Consider the following 17,907-nt stretch of genomic DNA (forward strand, 5'->3'; position numbering starts at 1 on the left):
ACTTCGAAATAATTTGTGTACGCAAATATTTTTAGAAATTGTATAAAAAGCATATAATATATATATTTATAGAGGAATATGTTAAAGATTCAAATTGTTCATATACAGGACAATAAGGATTCGGTTTAGCTTGAGCTTTAAAATTATTAAGCAATTGCATATTGTGGATTTTACATGTAAGTAAAAATTTAATACATAATACATAAAATATTTAAAGTATACACGATAAAAATACAAAATGAATGTACATACGATAGAGTAAGTTGATATATATAGATAGTTTATATATATTAGCTCAATAGTTTAACGCTCAACTGAATTTACTTAACTTTAGTTATGAATAAACATTTTACGCACTTTTCAAATAATTAAGTAATTGAAAAGTTTTAATATAACACGGTTGCAGTTGATCAACAGATCATTCATCATTATCATTTTTTCTTCTCTTACTTTCTTCGAGACTAATAAACAGATCAATTATTTTAACATCGGCAGAATTTGTTTGTTTTCTTTTAACTTAAGCTTAAATGCGTTACAGCGTACATATATAATTAAAAAAAAAATTACACATAATTGAAATTTGTAATATCGAAGACATTTGCGTCTAAATATATAATAGGAATACAGTTTGTTAATCATGTTCATTTCTTGATCTTTTATCTTAGGAGTGATATGAAGTGTGTGGATGTGTGTAAATATGTTTGTGTGTGTGTGTGTGTGTGTGTGTGTGGTTCAAATACCTTGAGATTGAATATTCCAGTTTTAAATTGGAGCATATTTTGCAAGTTGCTTGTGGCAATTGCAGATTACAAATATAGTACATATATATATGTATATATGTCTGACACAGATATATATCAATAAATATACATATATAAATATATTCGTGTTTGTGTGTGTAAAATGCATAACTAAGCAAATAGACTAGCGATCGCAATCGCAACTTAAAAACTGCGTACAAAATATATATATATGTATCTAAAAAAAAGGTATGCATGTGTGTGTGTGTGTGTGTGTGTGTGTAGATTGCACAATACGTGCTACGCTCTATCATCTCATCTTCTGTTTAAGCTGCTCACTTTTGTGCCTGCATACGTGCCTGCATTTGTGCCAGCATCTCCTGCATGCGACGCAGCTCTGCCTCCTTCTCTTGCAGTATGCGATCCTTCTCGGATAGAACACTATTTACGCCCACCTGTGTCGAACCATTCGTATCAATGCGATCTGATTTGATGCCATTCTCTTTTCCTTTGATGCCCTTGGCAAGGCGATCGGAACGATAGTTTTCATAGTGCACCTCTTGGGTAACCTCTTGGAGGTCCTGCATGTGTGTGATGAGCATGGTGCGCAGTTTTATAAAATCACAATGTTCAGGATTCTCAACCTCAACAACACCCCATGGATAGAGGCGGCCGCGCACCTTTTTTCCCTTCACTTCGAGCAGAGTATTAGCGCCGCAGACGGCGAAAGGCACAGCTTCCTTCAATTGTTTCACTTGCTCCTTGTAGTCTTCATCCTCATCTGAATCACAGTCGGGCAGTGGATATATTTTAATGCCATGGCTCTCAATCTCCTGCATTATGCGGCATTTCAAACGCAATATCTCCTTCTTTGTTAAGCAATCGGCTTTGGCAATTACAGGCACAATGTTCACCTTCGAGTGCAGTTTCTTCATGAATTCCACATCGAGAGGCTTAAGACTATAAAACATAATTGAATATGAATTTCTAAAAAAACTAGACTTATACTAGCAGTGACTTACCCATGTCCGAATGGCGATATGAAGTAGAAGCAACAATGTATGCGATTGTCCACAATATTGCGACGATTCAGTCCGCTTTCATCCTGGAGAAAGCGTTCGTATTGCTCATCTATGTATTCGAATATGGCGTTAAAACTATTTGAATTATCGATGGCATCGCCAAAGCCAGGTGTATCGACTACCGTTAGACGAAGCTTAACGCCCCGCTCCTCAATTTCCACGGTCGATGCCTCCAGCTTTACAGTTTGCTTTTGTTTTTCTGTTTAACACGAATCATTTAATAAGTAATTACCCATATACCCTCATAAATATATTCATATATTGCTTACCTATGGCGTCAGGTATAATGCGTTCCGGATATAAATCGGTGAGGAATAAACTGTTTACCAACGTCGATTTACCCAAGCCCGATTCGCCGACAACCATTAGCGTAAACTCGAAGCCTTTTTTCACGGACTTGCGATGCACTTGATTGGGCAAATTGGCAAAGCCCACATAGCCGGGTGTCTCAATGCTCGAAAACTGCAGCGCAGACAGAAGCAATAATTAAAATCAATTTAAATATTTATTAAAATATGGTTGAGTCATCAGTTGCTTATCTATTTGCTGTAATTGCTCTCTTATTCCTTCGTTCTCCCTCTCTTATGCACTTGCAAGCCAAGCATGACTAGAGCTGCGCGCGTGACACAATACGATATATTTGCACAGTATTTATAACCGATTGATTGATATAATTTGGCTTACATGATCTTTGAATTTATTTATATTAAAAGTAATGAAATACATTCCCACTTATTGATAAAATGAAGACAGAATGATTTTTTTTTTGTCACATAAAATATTAAAAAAAAAAAAAAAACATTCTGTCTTCTATTTTCATTTTTCTAAGTTTTTTTTTTTTTTTTTTTTTTAAATATATTTTTCTTTTAATTTTAAAATAGGATCATTTAATGATTTTAAAAAGATAGGAATATGTGTCTTGTTGCTTGTCGTCATGCTCGTGCCGAGTCTTGTTGGAAAATATTTGACACGCACCCATCTCTATCCATAACTGTGCAGTTCGTGTCTGCGGGGGGCCGGCAGACATCGAAGCCTAGCTCAAAGAAAGTGGCGGCGTTATTTTGAAATGCCAGACACGCGCGAGTTTCTCTTGCATGCCTAAGCTGTGTACAAACACATAAACATGTGCTGATAAGTACACGCACATATTTATAATTTTTCATATGTATATCGCTGTGCAAGTACAAAACAGTACTTAAAGCCATTGACATTGTGATCAGCGTGTACATATGCTTTCACATACATATGCATTTGCATTATGTAGGTCACAGGCCGCAACAAAGGAAGATAATTCAGATGACGGCGACGCCTTTTTTATATGCCGGCTTTAATGAATCATGCACTTTTTGGATGAACCAATTTTGACTGTTAAGCGACGATTAATTGAAATGAACTCACACACAATACACACAAAACATATACATGAGCAATGGTGAATATTTCAGCTGATGTGGATTTGCTGCAACAGCAAATTGCATATTGCACACTATTAACATGAGGAATTTGCATGATAAGCCGCAAACACACATATACAAAACAAGAACGCCATCGTCGTCGCGAGCGGGGATTGAAACGCTCAGTCAAACCGCGCCCTATATGGCATTACTTAGTATTCGCGTATATTATACAGTGCACACACTTTTGCAATTGTGCATTAAGTATTTGTGGAATTCGGTAAATATTACTTACACCCTTTGTATCAGCCATATTAAAAAAACAAAAATTAAATGACGAACAAAATATGTTGCTCATGAACTGAAATGAACTAGAACCAACACACACTGAATGGCGCACAGTGTGACCCGCTAGTACCCATACGAAATTCACCAAATTATATCGAAAGTAATCGAAAATACTTACATAGTCGAAGCGGTTTAAGATATTGTATCTTTTATTTTTGTTTGTGCAATAATAATGCAAGTTGGCAGCTCTGCGCTGTAGATTGAAAATCTGAAACTGTGGCAGCCTTAAACAGATCAAATTAAATTAATATTAAATTTATATCAATGTAGTGTAGTGTAAATAATCCATATTTTAATTTATATAAAAAATAGCCACTAATTCAATTTTAGATTATTGAATATTAATTAAGTTGTTTAAACTAAGAGAAGCAATGTGTATTCTAAGCATACGTTAGCAGTTTCAAAGTTCCGTTAGATTTGAATGTACATACATTTATATATATATCCGAAAGTATTCATTTAAATATTCACATTTGATTCAAAATATGATTGAAATTAAAAGGATCAATTTGTTTTTTTTTTAACTATATAATTCACATTTATTTCCTTTTTTTAGTATATATATATAAACATATAATATATATTTATATATAATATGTATATCTATATGTATGAGTGACAAAACATCGACTAGAATATGCAAAAATACTCGAAAAATAATAGGAAAATCAACTTAAATTCAAAATTATGGCAAACGGCGAAAGGAATACACATAGATACATACATATAAATATAAATATATATATATTGTGTTTTTGTTTTATGCTTTTGTTTTGAACTAATGCCACTCCTCCTCCATTGTAGTGATCGATTATGTTATCAAGCGCGGCGCATGCAGCCCGTGCACATTTTCAATGGGCGGACAGTGGGTGGCGCCCGGCGGACCCCAATCGTGAAGGCCACGCGAATTGGCCAAACGATGCGTTAACCGATGGGCAATGCTGAAGCCGCCGCTGCCCTCCAGTTGGGTGAGCACAATGATCACCTGCCTATTTGGAAGCGAAATCAAAGAATCATTAGATATGCTTACAAATACCCTGAACTTTTCAAATATTTACAGGGTATATTCTCCCCTTACCTTTGCAGCGGCGGCACAGAATCCACAGTTTTGAGTTCACCGCGCGTTGAGACCACATTATAGCTCTCCTGGCAGTCGCACTTGACGTGTATCCACTTATTCTCATGCCGATTCTCGACCATGACCACCAATCCAGCCCAGCCCTTGAATTGGGTAGACGGCAGTTAGTTTAATAGTCTAGACAAATCGTCTCACTCTGCATACCTTGGTCAAATAGTAGGCCGTCATGCCTTCGCGTCCCTCATGCCTTTGGCCCTTGGTCAGGGTTAAGCTAATGATCGCATCCGCCAGCAAATGGGGCGAAGGCGTTATTTGCTCCACCAGCAAACGCTTGGAGCTGTGTATGGCCAATATGCATTGTGGATACTGATGGGGATCCTCGATGCCCGTGTGCCAGTGATTGAAGGCCAGACACACTAGTAAATAGATATCCCGCTCCAGCATTTTGTGACAGCCGACAAAGCCGCGCACCTGCAAACGAATATCAAATGAATGAGGTAGCTGTAGAGACTGAGGGCAAAGATTGAGCAGAGCTCCAGCTTGAGGTTAAGCTTTAGGATCAGGGCATATTCAGTACCTGTCGCTTGCTATGCTCGACCAGTCGTCCAATCTCTGGCGCTGCCGGTGAACGTGTGCGAAAGATGACAACGCAGAGATCCAATTGGGAGCGCTGTGATTTCTCCGAGTTGCGTTGACCCTCCTGGAAGAGCGTGAACTCCGCTTCGGTGGGCTCCAGCACGGTGAGCAGGACACATGAAATGGAACAGAGGGGCTGCAGAGTGCCCTGCAGACGCACCTCGTTCCAGCCGGAGCGCACTTTGCATATGTCAATGCAATCGAAATAGTTAAGCACATCCTCGAACGAGATCCAGAAGACGCCTTCAGAGGCGCCATGCGGCATTAGGGCATCGCGCAAATCATCCGTCCACAAGCCCGAGTCGTCGGACCAATCGCCGCGCCACGAATAATGGCCCCAGGGATTGCGTAATTTCAGCAATCGATGTCCCTGTATATCCTTAACATCCAGCACCGAGTAGGCGTGCCGTGGACGCAAACCCTTGTGCTGATATTCCTCCTCATCCACTTTCATGTTGCCGCCGCCACAACTGGCGCCCATCAGGAAGCGTACACAGCGCGAGCTCAGCAGCTGAGCCCATATCAAATCCTTGTCCAGCTCATCCTCGCTGGGCATCGGCAGTGAGCTGGCCTGGAGCGGTATACTCTCGCAGGGTGCGCCCGTCAGCGTGGCCAGGCCCTCGATGGCCCGTCCGGAGACGAGTGCCTCGTAGCAGCCATGAATCTTGGCCACTGCCTTCTCAATGAGCGGCACCCAGAGCTGCTTGCGCTTGGCCTGCGAGTAGACGAGGTGACCGCGCTTGTCGCACGGCAACAGATCATCCACCAGCACTGTGGTCCATTTGCCATCCTTGCAGAGGCGCACCTGGTAGGCGCCCTGGGCACAGATCTCTTTGGTAACCAGCACCTCCTTTACCAGATCCTCGCGCTCCGCCAGCACAGCCAGGGCGCTCAGGAGCCAGCAATTGCCCAGGACACCCTGACAGATGTCCGAGGGCAACGGTGTACGGAACACGGCCCACGGTGGATATGCGCCGCCATCGCAATTGATTTCGTGTGGGCGACGCCATTGCACCACCGGGTTGCCGCCATCGGTCACACTGCTCGCCGGATTGTAGTACAAGCTCTTCGGGGCCGGCGGAAACGAATCGTCGACGAACAGCTCATTGTTGTCCCGGCAATATTGTATGATATTCTGCCATTTGGTTAGTGCCTCTGTCTCCTCCAGCTGGCGCAGATTCTCCATTAGTTTGCTCTCCTGGCGTATTTCGGTGCCCAGCGCCGTGATGCGCATCGATTTGCGGGCCAGCGCTTCGCTGAGCACCGCCTGCATCAGGCCGCGCGGGCTCGAACAAATGTCACAGACGACGGATGCGGCGCAGTTCTCATAGGTGCAGGCGGGACACTGCCATTTCTTGATCGAACTGCCCGGCAGGATCAGCTGTTGCTGCTGCTGCTGCTGCTGCAGATTGTAGGATGAGCTGGCTGTGGGAGCAGGCATGGCCATCGATATGTTCCGTGGCACTATTGAGCCGCCGGTGCTGTGACGCTTCGGTATGGCGCCCGAGGAGCTGCGCTGCTGTTGCTGTTGCAGCTGGATGGCAGCCGCTGCTGCTGCTGCGGCGGCTGCGGATGCTGCCGCCACTCCTGCCGTTGGCCCGCCCACTGCAGCGGCTGCTCCCGCTGCCGATCTGGGCGAGGGGCTGCGAGAATTACGATGCGCCACTGGCGGCAATTGCAGCTGCGTTGGCGTCGCCGTCGGCGTATTCAGTTCACCCGCAGTCTGACTGCCAGCCGCTGGATCCTGCTCCTCATAGGACTGGCCATCGGGTCGTTCGCGTATCGAATCGACTGGCAGCAAACGCATCGATTTGCATGCGCTGCACAAGCCGACGGAGAGCGAATTCTTCAGCGTGCAATGGCTGCAGGTCCAGAATTCACCTTTGCGGAGTGTCATGTCCTCGATCGAGGAGATGCTCTTCAGCTTGGAGCCGCCGCAGACGATGCAGGCCATCGCCGTTGAGTAGTTGACCAGGGTGCACTTCTTGCATGTCCAGGGCTCATCGTTGCGTGGCTCCACAGCAACTGCAAAGGTGGGCAGGAGGAGAGATCAATCAATCATGAATCATTTAATCGATTCATCAGTCAACAGGTATATTCATTCATTCAGATCAATCCAGGCTTAAAGCAGTTAATTGTTCAATCAAGCAGTAGGTCAATCCGTCAAACAATCAATCAGCTCATCAGTTAGTAGTCTATCAATGTCTGTCAATCATATTAGCCGTCAATCAATCATTCATGCAGTTCGTCCGGCATTTAGTCATCACCATTTCTGTCGTCAGTCTGTCAGTCAGTCAATCAGTTGCTCAATCGCTCAGTGCATTAATAGCAATGGGAATCAGGCTATATCTGTCAAGCCCCAACGCTCTGATTCCATCAGTTCATCAATCAACCACACATGTCTGAGTTGATCAGTCATCTCAATCAATCCGTCAATCACATTGTAAGCACTTACTGGCTGCTGGTAGCTCCGCCTGATGCAGCTGCAGCTGCTGCTGTTGGTGCTGCTGCTGCTGTTGCTGCTGCTGCTGCTGCTTGGCTAATGTCTCGCACATCTCACAGGATTCGGACCAGAGACGATTGTAGGCATAGGAACATTTGCCGCATGTCCACATCTTGCGGCTGCCTTGCAGAAGCATCGATTGCGGTTTATTGTCGTTGCGCGCCGGTTGAACAATGAGGCGATTGCTGCTGCTGCTGCTGCTGGCCGGTGTCGACGCCAAGCCACTTGCTGCCTCATGTGTGCTAAACAAAGAGAAAGAGAGAGACAGAAACAAACAGAAAGAGAGAGAGAGCGTTAGTATTGGTGCAAAAAAAAAAAAAAATAAAAAAAAAACTCACGCACAATTAAATTGCAGGCAAATGAAATGAAAAACCAATGAAATAATTACAAAATTAGAGCGAAAACAAAATAGAAGCAGTCTTTGCTGCTGCAGCAACTGTTGAATGCCTTTTAATTCGCAAAAATGGAAAAAAATAAGAATAAATAAACAATAAATTCCTTTTTTTTGTTGTTATCAGCGAGCCGAAGCAATGAATACGCTAACGAAATGATAATGTGAGTCACACGCAATTAGAAGTAACAAAGCTGATTAGAGCTAAGCTTTGCGCTTGACGGGGTCGCACACAGAGATACCCTGTAACACACAAATCAGCTTATGTTAGCCTACAAAATCTCAATTAAATTAATGATTTTTAGTTACTAACTAATTCATCTTTATGTTAAAATATTACTTAGGATTTGAATATATTTAAAAAATGATTAACATAATTTAATTAACGGCCTCTATTTAATATCACAAAAAATTCTTTAGCTAATAGCTCTTTGTTACTTCAAATTAGTTTAGATTAGTTACTTAGATTAACTACTCTACTATTAACTAGCTCTTAATTACATACATTACTCAATTATTAACTTTATAAATCCTCAATTACGATTCATTACTTTAAATTAGTTAAGTCTCAGGTAATAATAATCTTAATAAATAACTATTCATAAATTATTATATTAAATTACTTAGCATTAATTGCTTAATTAGCTAATGCTAATAAATATCTTAATTATCATTATTTAATTATAGCTATCTAATAATTAATATTAGGTAAATGAACTACTTAGTCCACATTTTTCATTAACGAAGATTAATCGATCTGTTTTAATTAATTGCTATTCATAAGCTTACTTAAATAATTGTTACTAAAATAATTACTGCTTCACTTAATTTTGTATGCTAAACAATTGGGAAAAAAAGACTTGTAATACGATCTATATAACATAAGATTAATTGCTATTCATTAAGGGTATATCTACACATAGATACTCTGCTCAACTCTGATTAACTTGGGCTGGCGATTAGCTTGGCCTCGTTGTAGTTAGGGTATAAACAGTCAAGCGTAGCGCAGACCATAAACGAAATCAAGAAATCGCACAAACATATATACATATGTATACATATATATACATATATATATGCATGTGTGAGTGTCTGTAGGTTCAATTGCGTATGACTAAGCTGTGCACAATAATTAATAAACAGCAGAAAATTAACAATGTTAAAATAAAAGCATATTTGATATGTTCTTGCTGGGGGTATCAAATGTCAAGCTAGCTGCGATTGTTGCGGCTGCACTTGTTAATTGTGTTGTTGTTGCTACTGTTGTTGTAGTTTATGTTGTTGTTGTTGTGGTTGTTGTTGTTATTGTTATTATTATTGTTGCTGCATACATTTTGGATTCAGTCGTTTTGCGCGGTCCTTTCCACACCTTGGCGTATATTGAATGCTCAGATGCGTGATAATAATCTGTTGTTGTTGCAACATTTGTAGCTGCTCCAGCTGCTTCTGCTGCTGCTGTTGCTGTTGTGCTGGCATCAGCTTCCATATAATTGGCGTCATTGCTGCTGCTGCTGTGCTCATTAGTTGTTGCCATTCCGACTGCTGATGCTGCTGCTATTGTTGTTGTTGTATCGCTGACATCGAAGCTGCTGTTGTTGCTATGACTACTGCTGCTATTGTTGTTGCCCAGCAGCAATGCTGTTGTTGCTGCCGGCTGTGTCTCATTGCTGCTAAGCTTCTTTTTGTGCAGCTTGTGCTGTTTATTAACCTGCGCATAAATTGGTGCCATGGGCTCCGATCTAAGCTGCTGCTGTTGCTGCTGTAGTTGTTGCTGCTGCATCTGTTGTTGTTGTTGCTGCTGTGCAATGGCAACACATTCGTTCTCATATAGCTGCTGATTCAGTTTATTGCTAACAATGCAATTGTTATTGCTACTGCTGCTATTGCTGCTGCTGCTGTTATTGTTGCTATTGCTATTGCTGCTGCTACTGTTGTTGGCATTGTTATTGTTGCTTGTTATATCACAGTGCTGCATATTGTGGCGATTGCTGTTGCTGCCACTGCTGCTGTTGCTATTGCTGCTCCGTGCTGCTGGCTCCGACCATTCGTTAACAGCTATAAAAACGCCATTGCGCGGTATAGTAAACTGAGAGCTGCTGCTGTTGCTGCTGTTAGCAATGTTGTTGCTGTTGCTGTTGCTGTTGCTGTTACTGATCTGCTGTGCCCTGTTGTTGCTGCTGTTGTTCAACTCACGCTGTTTAAGCTGCGACTGTCGCATTGGCTTGACGGCGCCAGCAGCGGCAGTTGCAACAGCTGTAGCTGCTGCTGCTACTCCTCCCGTTGCAGTTGCAACAGCTGCTGTTGTTGTTATTGCCGTGGATCCCTTGGCTGATCTTGAGAGCGTTGTTATGGTAAAATTATACTTCTTCTTGGCGCAGCCGTCGCGAACTTTATTGTTTAGATTCTTATTGTTGTTGTTCTGCTTGCGACGACAGAATGTATCATTGGCGATGGCAAACCGCGAATTGCTGCAAGCAACGGGCGGCGGCGGCAAGCGCTGTATGGCATCCGCAACAGCTGGAAAAAAAGAGGAGAGTCAATGAGATGAGCTGGATCTAGGTGTGGTTGGGCCAGAACTTACTGCTCTTGTGTGACAGCAACTGTTGCTGCTGCTGCTGTTGCTGTTGCAGTGGTTGGTGCTGTTGCTGTTGTTGCTGATAGCTGATTGATGCTGCGTAGGGCAAATTGAAAATGTCTTTACCCAAATTGCTGACGTAGCAAATGTGACAGCTGCGTGCCGAGGCGGCCGCAAAGGATGAGGATGAAGAGGCGATTGCCGCCTGGGTCAGGGCTGGGCTCTTATCTATGGAATTACTCAGACTTTGGGTGCGTCGAAAGTAGGCGAAACGGCGAGATTTCAAATGACGCCGATTGGAATGTTGCTCCTCCGACTGTGCATCCAGCTGCGAATGATGTGGAAGTGACTCCTCTGCTGTCTGTTGCTCAGCGCCGGCTGTGCCGCCGCTGCTGCTGTTGGCGCCGACGCCACTGTTGCTGTTGCTGCTGCTACTTAGTTCCAGCTGTGTGCCAGCTGTGACTGCGGCGGATGCTGCTGCTGTTGTTGCTGCTCCAGTTGCTGCCGTTGACTCATGCCTTCGCGTGCATAATGTCTCCTTATAGATGGGTGCCAGATAACTAACGGTATCGCAGATAACACAATGCCATGTCACTGAATTGTTGTCCGTGTCACAGGCGTGACAAATCCAGCGCCGATTCAATGCCGGATTCGAAAAATGTCGATATAACTCGATAGAGTTCTTAATATATTTGCGCGTCTCCTCGCAGTCAATGCAATTGGCTGGTAAATTTTGGCTATTGCGTTGCGGACGCTTCAAACAGCCGCGCAGCAGTGATTTGTAAACGTGCCCGGGATGTTGTTGCTTTTGGTTGTTGTGCTCAGTTCTGCAATAAGAGAGCAAATTGGGAACGAACAAAAAGGCGAATCCAAAAACAAAACATATGCAAGGGCAAATGGGCAAACAGTTAAAATTTGGTTAACTGTCAAAGCTGCAAATGCGAAATTGGAATTGCAAAAAGTTGATTTCAATGTGGCCAGATCACTCAATTTTATTAAGCGTTCTTCTGCAGCTTCTTCTGCTATTTTTGCACTAATGTTGCAATTACTTTTTTAGTTTATATACATTTTTTTTAATCAATCGTCTGTTTTTTGTTGTGCCTTTTCACTTGTGACGCGCAGCCAAAGCTCGGAATCAATAAAATTGTAAACAAACTTGCGTTTCTTTTCCATCGATTTTCCCCAAAAACCCAAAAAAAAAAACTATAAAAAGAAAGACAGTTTTTACAGCTTTTTTGTTGTTGCTGCAGTTACTTCAATTATTGGTGTTGTTGTTATTGTGTATACTCTGTGTACAATACACAAACAGACACGCACGGATATGCACACACACACACACCCGTAGTTACCCACAGAGGGGAAGCCAGAGAGAACAAGAAAAGGACAAACACGCATGCACACGCACACCCACACACATGCAGTTTCAGTTTTGTTTGGTGTAACGGTAAACGATGGCTGGAGCTTTTGTGTGCACCCGCACACATGCACGCACGCACAAGTGTATGCATACGTCTGTATATGGCTGTACGTATGTATGTGTGCTTACCTGGTCACAGCTTTGTGCTTATCAACAATTGTCGCGACCTCCTCCTCATCACACTCGGCGGCCAGCTCTGCAGAGCCTGCAACCAGGTTTTCGTTATGTCGTTGTTGACGATGTTGATATTGCTGCTGCTGTTGTTGTTGGTGTTGCTGCTGCTGTTGATGTATCCAACTGCTTTGGTGTCGCGATGGCTGAGAACGCGATTGTGTCGTTTGCTGATAGATTGTTGCGGTAGGGCTGGGGAATACCTTACGCACAGTGCCACAATTGAAACACTTTAATGATTCGGTCGGATTTATGGTATTGCATTTGGCGCACGACCATTGCAGTACGGATGATATAGTGCCCATATTGCAGTAGCAACTTGTATTAATACAACAATTGAAATTTCACATTCGACAAATTCGCACAACAGTTCACGACAATGCTGTATGTGATGAGTGAGATAAAGATAGACAGAGCAAGAGAGGAAAGAAAGAGAGAGTGGGAGAGAGAAAGAAAGAGAGAGGGAGTAGGGGGCCGGGGCCAGTTGCTGATTGGTGGAAGGAAGTTCTAAAAAAATTCACAGCCAGCCGTTGTTAATTTCATTTAACACATCTCACGCCGCGCGCGCCCGATTTAATATTTTGAACTGTTGCACCACAACACATATTTAGTATATATATTGTGGGCCAACCTTATTGTAGATACAGATCCTTGAGCAACAATATTGCTTGTAGCACCAGCCATCCATCCAGCCAGCCCACCAAACCTACTGATGAACGATAGATTAGTGATTGTTGAGATGACTCCTCGTGAGCATCGTGTCACACGAATATCGTGTAATATTGATAAGGATATGTGGCAGAATCTTCTATATGATGTATGTATATTAAGCTTATAAAATATCTGTAGGTTGCAGAAATATAAGGTAAAAGCGACATATCATATAATATCATGTTTTCATGCAAATTCCAATGGCATGCTGCGACAGCTGTCTGTTTGAATATTGGCCATCTCTAATCTCGTGTGTAACCAAAAATCGGTTTACGGCTATCGAATATAATTATTCATAGACATGTTGATATGTCGAAAAGTATGTTGCAGACATAAAAATTATCGATACATATTTAAAAGCGAATATAAAGTTTATTCCTAAAAATCTTGAATGAAGCTCCTGCTAAAAATATTTGATTTATAGATTATGTTTCATTAGCTAGCTATAAATCATTATTTTACAAATGTCTCAGCATTATTGTTATTTTAAGGTAAAGTGAACTCATAAGTATCGCGAAGTTCACGCTATCGATAGCATATCGATGTACTTACCCGCGTGCAACAGTCATCGTAGTGTGATCTAAACGTGTTTTGCTTTTAACAATTACAAATAAAGTGAGCGGCATGCAAAAACAAAAGCCTCGAGGTCCTGGAAAACCAGGATCACGTGCGCCATCCAAGCCGGGCGGCAGCCAAAGACCCAACAACAAGCAACACAATCAGAAACGTGCTAAAGAACTGTCTCGCTCTAAGTTGGCCGCAACCGAAACTGAAATCCAAGAACTGCGAGCCAAATATAATGAAATCGACCCAGAGACGATTAAAACATTCGCCCAGTTTCCACTGTCACAGAAGACACAAAAAGCTTTATCCGAGGCCAAGTACACAACGCCTACTGAGGTCCAACGTCTAAGTATAGGACACGCGCTCCAGGGCAAAGATGTACTTGGAGCAGCTATCACAGGCAGTGGCAAAACATTGGCCTTTCTTATACCCGTAAGTGCAGATTGACTAAAAAGACTACTCATTATCATATGTACTCCATAATATAAGAAAACTATACTTGTAGGTTCTGGAGCATTTGTATATGAATAAATGGTCCCGTACGGATGGAGTTGGAGCTATTATCATCTCACCAACTCGCGAGCTAGCCTACCAAATTTTCGAAACACTAAAGAAAATTGGCAAACATCATGATTTCTCTGCGGGCCTCATTATAGGCGGCAAGAATCTTAAATTTGAACGCACGCGCATGGATCAGTGCAATATATTGATATGCACACCAGGTCGATTACTCCAGCACATGGACGAAAATCCCTTGTTTAATACAACAACAATGGAAGTGTTGGTACTGGATGAGGCGGATCGCTGTCTGGACATGGGCTTTCAGAAAACGCTCAATTCCATAATCGAAAACTTTCCACCAGATCGTCAAACGTTACTGTTTTCGGCAACGCAAACCAATACACTGGAAGATTTGGCAAGGCTCAACCTAAAAGATCCAGTGTACGTGGGCTATGGAGCAGCCAAGTCCGTAGACACAAAACCATCTGGATCTAAAGCTGTGCTAGCCTTGCCGGAGCTGCTGCAGCAGAGCTATGTGGTTATACCGCTGGAGGAGAAAATGACTATGCTCTGGTCATTTATTAAGAATCATCTAAAGCAGAAGATCATTGTCTTTGTTGCCAGCTGCAAGCAGGCGAAATATTTGTATGAGATCTTCTGTAAATTGCGTCCAGGCGTTGGATTGCTAGCACTTTATGGGACCCTGCATCAGGATCGCCGCATTGCCATCTATGAGGATTTTCTGCGCAAGAGCCATGTGGTCATGTTTGCCACAGATGTGGCTTCGCGTGGCCTTGACTTTCCCTCTGTCAACTGGGTGCTGCAATTAGATTGTCCAGAAGATGTACCACAATATATCCACCGAGCAGGTCGCTCGGCACGCAACAAAAGTCGAGGCGAATGCCTTTTGGTGTTGACGCCCAGCGAAGAGGAGTACATGATTGCTGCTCTAAAGGAACAGCTCAATCTTGATATACCCGCTGTCCACATTGATCCCAAGAAACTGTTTTCGCCCCGCGTCAAAATCGAAGCGTTCCTCGCACAATTTCCCGATTTGCGCGCCTCGGCTCAACGTGCCTTCCTCTCGTATCTAAAGTCTGTGTTCCTAATGCGCAATAAGCGACTGTTTAATGTGCTTAACCTTGACCTGGACGCCTATGCCCAGTCCCTGGGATTGGCTGTCACGCCTCGAGTGCCCTTCATCGAGAAGCTGAAGTGGCGACAGAAGCAACAGAACCAGCCGGAGCAGCAAACCAATAAAACAACAGGCTTTGGTCACGACAACGATGATGGTGATGATGGGTCAGGAGAGGAAGAAGATGACTTTATAAAGATCAAGCGGCGCGATCATGATGTGGAAGGCGATCCCATTAAACTGGAGCAACAGATGGGCGAAGAGCCAGAGGAGCCGCTTGTAGTGCCCAAGCGCGAGAAGCTTGTGACTAAAGCAGCGCTGGCCAAGAAGGCGATCAAAAAGAATCTACAGATCAATTCGAAGCTCAAATTCGACGAGGATGGCCAAACGCTTGCCGATGAGCGCAATCAAATGAAGGCGCTGACAACCAGGCAACAGAAGCAACAAGAAACACAAAAGGATGACGATGGCGGCATCAACCTGATGCTCTCCAAGGCGCTGCTCAACGAGGAGGATCAATACGATAAGCAGCGTTTCCGTGAGCTCGTAAAGAAACGTCATAAGCTGCAGCGCGAGAAACTGCGCAAGAAGGCTGAGCAGCAGCAGAGCGACGACGATGAGGAGCAGGACGAAGATGAGGCACAGCCGTTGGACATGGATAGCGAGAGTGAGCAGTCGGTGGACTTGTCTTGGCTGCCAGATCCTGATAAAATATATAAAAAGAGAAACGAGAAGGATGAAGAGGAGGAGAAGGAGAAAGAGGTTGCACAGCAGAACGATGAAGAAGATGAAGACGACGACGATGATGATGATGATGAACCTGTCTTTAAGAAGTCTAGAATAACAGATAAGCTAACGCTTATGGATACAGAAGCCATAGCAGCCAATTTGCTGGCCAGCTAAGGCAGGTACATATAGCGAAAAGCTTAGCTCGAGCAGGAGCGTTGTCAGGAGCAGTCAAATGATGAGCAAGCAGCAGCTGGAGCACTCATATAGGAAAGCGGAGGAGGTGTACGAGCAGTACGTTACCAAACCCAATTAGAATCCCAGTTGTGCTCGCCAGCTGCTAGTAGCTTCATTATATACCCCAATCCTTAGCATAATAGTACTTTTTATTTTAATAAAAAAGAAAATAAAGAAACAACAAACTGTAAATGCTTCACAAATATTTGGAAAATGCCCACAAATTTATTTATTCGTTTTTTTTTTTACTCTTTCGCACTCCATAGCCTGACATATATAGCTGTATACACACATATCTATATATAAATATATATATATATATATTTATATATATATGGGGAGCGCTGGGTTTCGAGGGAGAGGGCGTGGCTAGGATTTTGTTTTCGTTTTAATGGGGGGCATAAAATTTGCTTTTAAAAATATTACACATCACGTCGAATTACATTTGTTTTTTGTTTTGAGACATTTGCGATTTTTTTGTTTTTCGTTTTTTTTTTGTTTTGTTTTTTAGGCGTATATATAAATAAATGCACACAGACATATATATGAATCCATATACATATATATATATATATATATATATATATATGCATGCACAAATCGTGTACAAATAATGCAATAGACACACATATCTATACAAATTATACTATATATTGGTTATTTTGTTTTTGTTTTTTTTTTTTGTTTCTCATTCTCTGCTCTCTGTTTTCGCATTTGTTGTCATTTTTCATTAATTTTGTCTTGTTTTTTCTTTCGCTTTAAGTTTGAGGTCCGTTCCAGACACAAGATACACAATTATATAATTATATATATACATATATATGTTTGTACACATATATATGCATATGTATATGTATATATATATGTAATTAGTTTTTATAAAAAATTAATGCTCAATTACAAGGAATAACACTTATGCTTATGTTGTCTAGATTTCGTTTTCTTGTCGTTTTCTTTTTATTTAGTTTAAAATACATATAAATACATACACACATACATAAAATGTGTATATATATATACATATATATATATACACATATATAGAGTTGTATATATATGTAAGTAGAGCACACATTTATATAATAGCTGCGAGCTAAGAGACAAAGAATTTGTAATTATTTTTCGTTTTTACTTGCAATGTTGATCCTGTGAGAAGGGGGTCGGGGGATAGGGGTGTAGGAGGCGGTGTCGGAGCAGGGGCCGAGGGGTCGTTAATAGGTTAATATTATCATATAATTTAGCGCTAATACTTAATACATTTTCATCTTTTAGACACAATTCAATACATATGCATACATACATATATATTTAGAGTTTCTTATTCATTTAAATACATATAGAAGAAACAAGCATGCATTCATTCATTCCATCTCATACTCTCTTTCGAGAGACACGCACTCATTCGCACTCACTCACTCTGCAAGGAGTGAGATCGATCACGCACTCCCTTTCTCGCTCTGTCTCATTCACAATACATATAGAGATTCAAATTTGTAGTAGTTGAAATTGTTGTTTGCTTCTTTTTGTTTTTAATTTTAGTTTTCATTTTCGTTTTTTCTTGTTTCTGTTAGCTCAAGTCGCCTCTGCTTCTGCTTCATGTCTCAACATCTATATATGTATTTAAATATATATAAATATTTAAATACATATATACACATTTTTTTCTTTTTCTTTTTTTATAACATACATTTTAACATA

The 17,907-nt window shown here is 41.9% G+C and overlaps 3 protein-coding genes across 5 annotated transcripts; 1 reads left to right on the forward strand and 2 right to left on the reverse strand.

Moving 5' to 3' along the window:
• Positions 1-187: 187 nt before the first annotated feature.
• On the reverse strand, positions 188-3,670 carry Septin1 (Septin 1). Its single transcript, XM_018107622.3, has 4 exons — positions 3,512-3,670; positions 2,092-2,284; positions 1,763-2,021; positions 188-1,700 (listed from the first exon to the last, which is right to left on the reverse strand). The coding sequence occupies exons 1-4, from the start codon at positions 3,572-3,574 to the stop codon at positions 1,076-1,078; spliced, it is 1,140 nt and encodes a 379-aa protein (XP_017963111.1). The 5' UTR covers positions 3,575-3,670; the 3' UTR covers positions 188-1,075.
• Positions 3,671-4,072: 402 nt separating this feature from the next.
• Positions 4,073-13,097, reverse strand: sol (calpain 15 small optic lobes). Of its 3 annotated transcripts, none has more exons than XM_089263616.1 (9): positions 12,967-13,097; positions 12,294-12,717; positions 10,754-11,574; positions 9,504-10,689; positions 7,734-8,023; positions 5,220-7,303; positions 4,847-5,113; positions 4,643-4,785; positions 4,073-4,553 (listed from the first exon to the last, which is right to left on the reverse strand). In XM_089263616.1, the coding sequence occupies exons 2-9, from the start codon at positions 12,638-12,640 to the stop codon at positions 4,376-4,378; spliced, it is 5,316 nt and encodes a 1,771-aa protein (XP_089119742.1). In that variant the 5' UTR covers positions 12,641-12,717; positions 12,967-13,097; the 3' UTR covers positions 4,073-4,375. The 3 variants fall into 3 exon arrangements, with proteins under 3 accessions (XP_089119742.1, XP_089119741.1, XP_089119743.1); XM_089263615.1 differs by having other exon boundaries at positions 12,294-12,842; positions 12,967-13,058; XM_089263617.1 differs by lacking the exons at positions 12,294-12,717; positions 12,967-13,097 and adding an exon at positions 11,976-12,267.
• Positions 13,098-13,512: 415 nt separating this feature from the next.
• LOC108655785 (putative ATP-dependent RNA helicase DDX10) lies at positions 13,513-17,242 on the forward strand. The gene is made up of 2 exons (XM_018107599.3): positions 13,513-14,042; positions 14,116-17,242. Exons 1-2 carry the CDS (start codon positions 13,671-13,673, stop codon positions 16,147-16,149), a joined length of 2,406 nt encoding a protein of 801 aa, XP_017963088.1. The 5' UTR covers positions 13,513-13,670; the 3' UTR covers positions 16,150-17,242.
• The last annotated feature ends 665 nt before the right edge of the window (positions 17,243-17,907 follow it).

The sequence above is a fragment of the Drosophila navojoa genome, chromosome X, assembly GCF_054131105.1.
Source record: "Drosophila navojoa isolate 15081-1374.11 chromosome X, UAZ_NAV_1.0, whole genome shotgun sequence".
In the NCBI taxonomy this organism is placed as follows: Eukaryota; Metazoa; Arthropoda; class Insecta; order Diptera; family Drosophilidae; genus Drosophila; species Drosophila navojoa.

What these genes read in the sequence shown, in the direction of transcription:
- Septin1 (XM_018107622.3), bottom strand. Translation starts at nt 3,574, where the DNA reads ATGAGCAACATATTTTGTTCGTCATTTAATTTTTGTTTTTTTAATATG. An exon ending in ATATGGCTGATACAAAGGGT is followed by an intron (nt 2,285 to 3,511) that starts GTAAGTAATATT and finishes TCTGCGCTGCAG; the next exon opens with TTTTCGAGCATTGAGACACC. An exon ending in ATATCGCCATTCGGACATGG is followed by an intron (nt 1,701 to 1,762) that starts GTAAGTCACTGC and finishes TATGTTTTATAG; the next exon opens with TCTTAAGCCTCTCGATGTGG.
- sol (XM_089263616.1), bottom strand. Translation starts at nt 12,640, where the DNA reads ATGGGCACTATATCATCCGTACTGCAATGGTCGTGCGCCAAATGCAAT. An exon ending in TCGAGCATAGCAAGCGACAG is followed by an intron (nt 5,114 to 5,219) that starts GTACTGAATATG and finishes ATTCGTTTGCAG; the next exon opens with GTGCGCGGCTTTGTCGGCTG. An exon ending in TCTGTGCCGCCGCTGCAAAG is followed by an intron (nt 4,554 to 4,642) that starts GTAAGGGGAGAA and finishes GCTTCCAAATAG; the next exon opens with GCAGGTGATCATTGTGCTCA.
- LOC108655785 (XM_018107599.3), top strand. Translation starts at nt 13,671, where the DNA reads ATGCAAAAACAAAAGCCTCGAGGTCCTGGAAAACCAGGATCACGTGCG. An exon ending in CATTGGCCTTTCTTATACCC is followed by an intron (nt 14,043 to 14,115) that starts GTAAGTGCAGAT and finishes CTATACTTGTAG; the next exon opens with GTTCTGGAGCATTTGTATAT.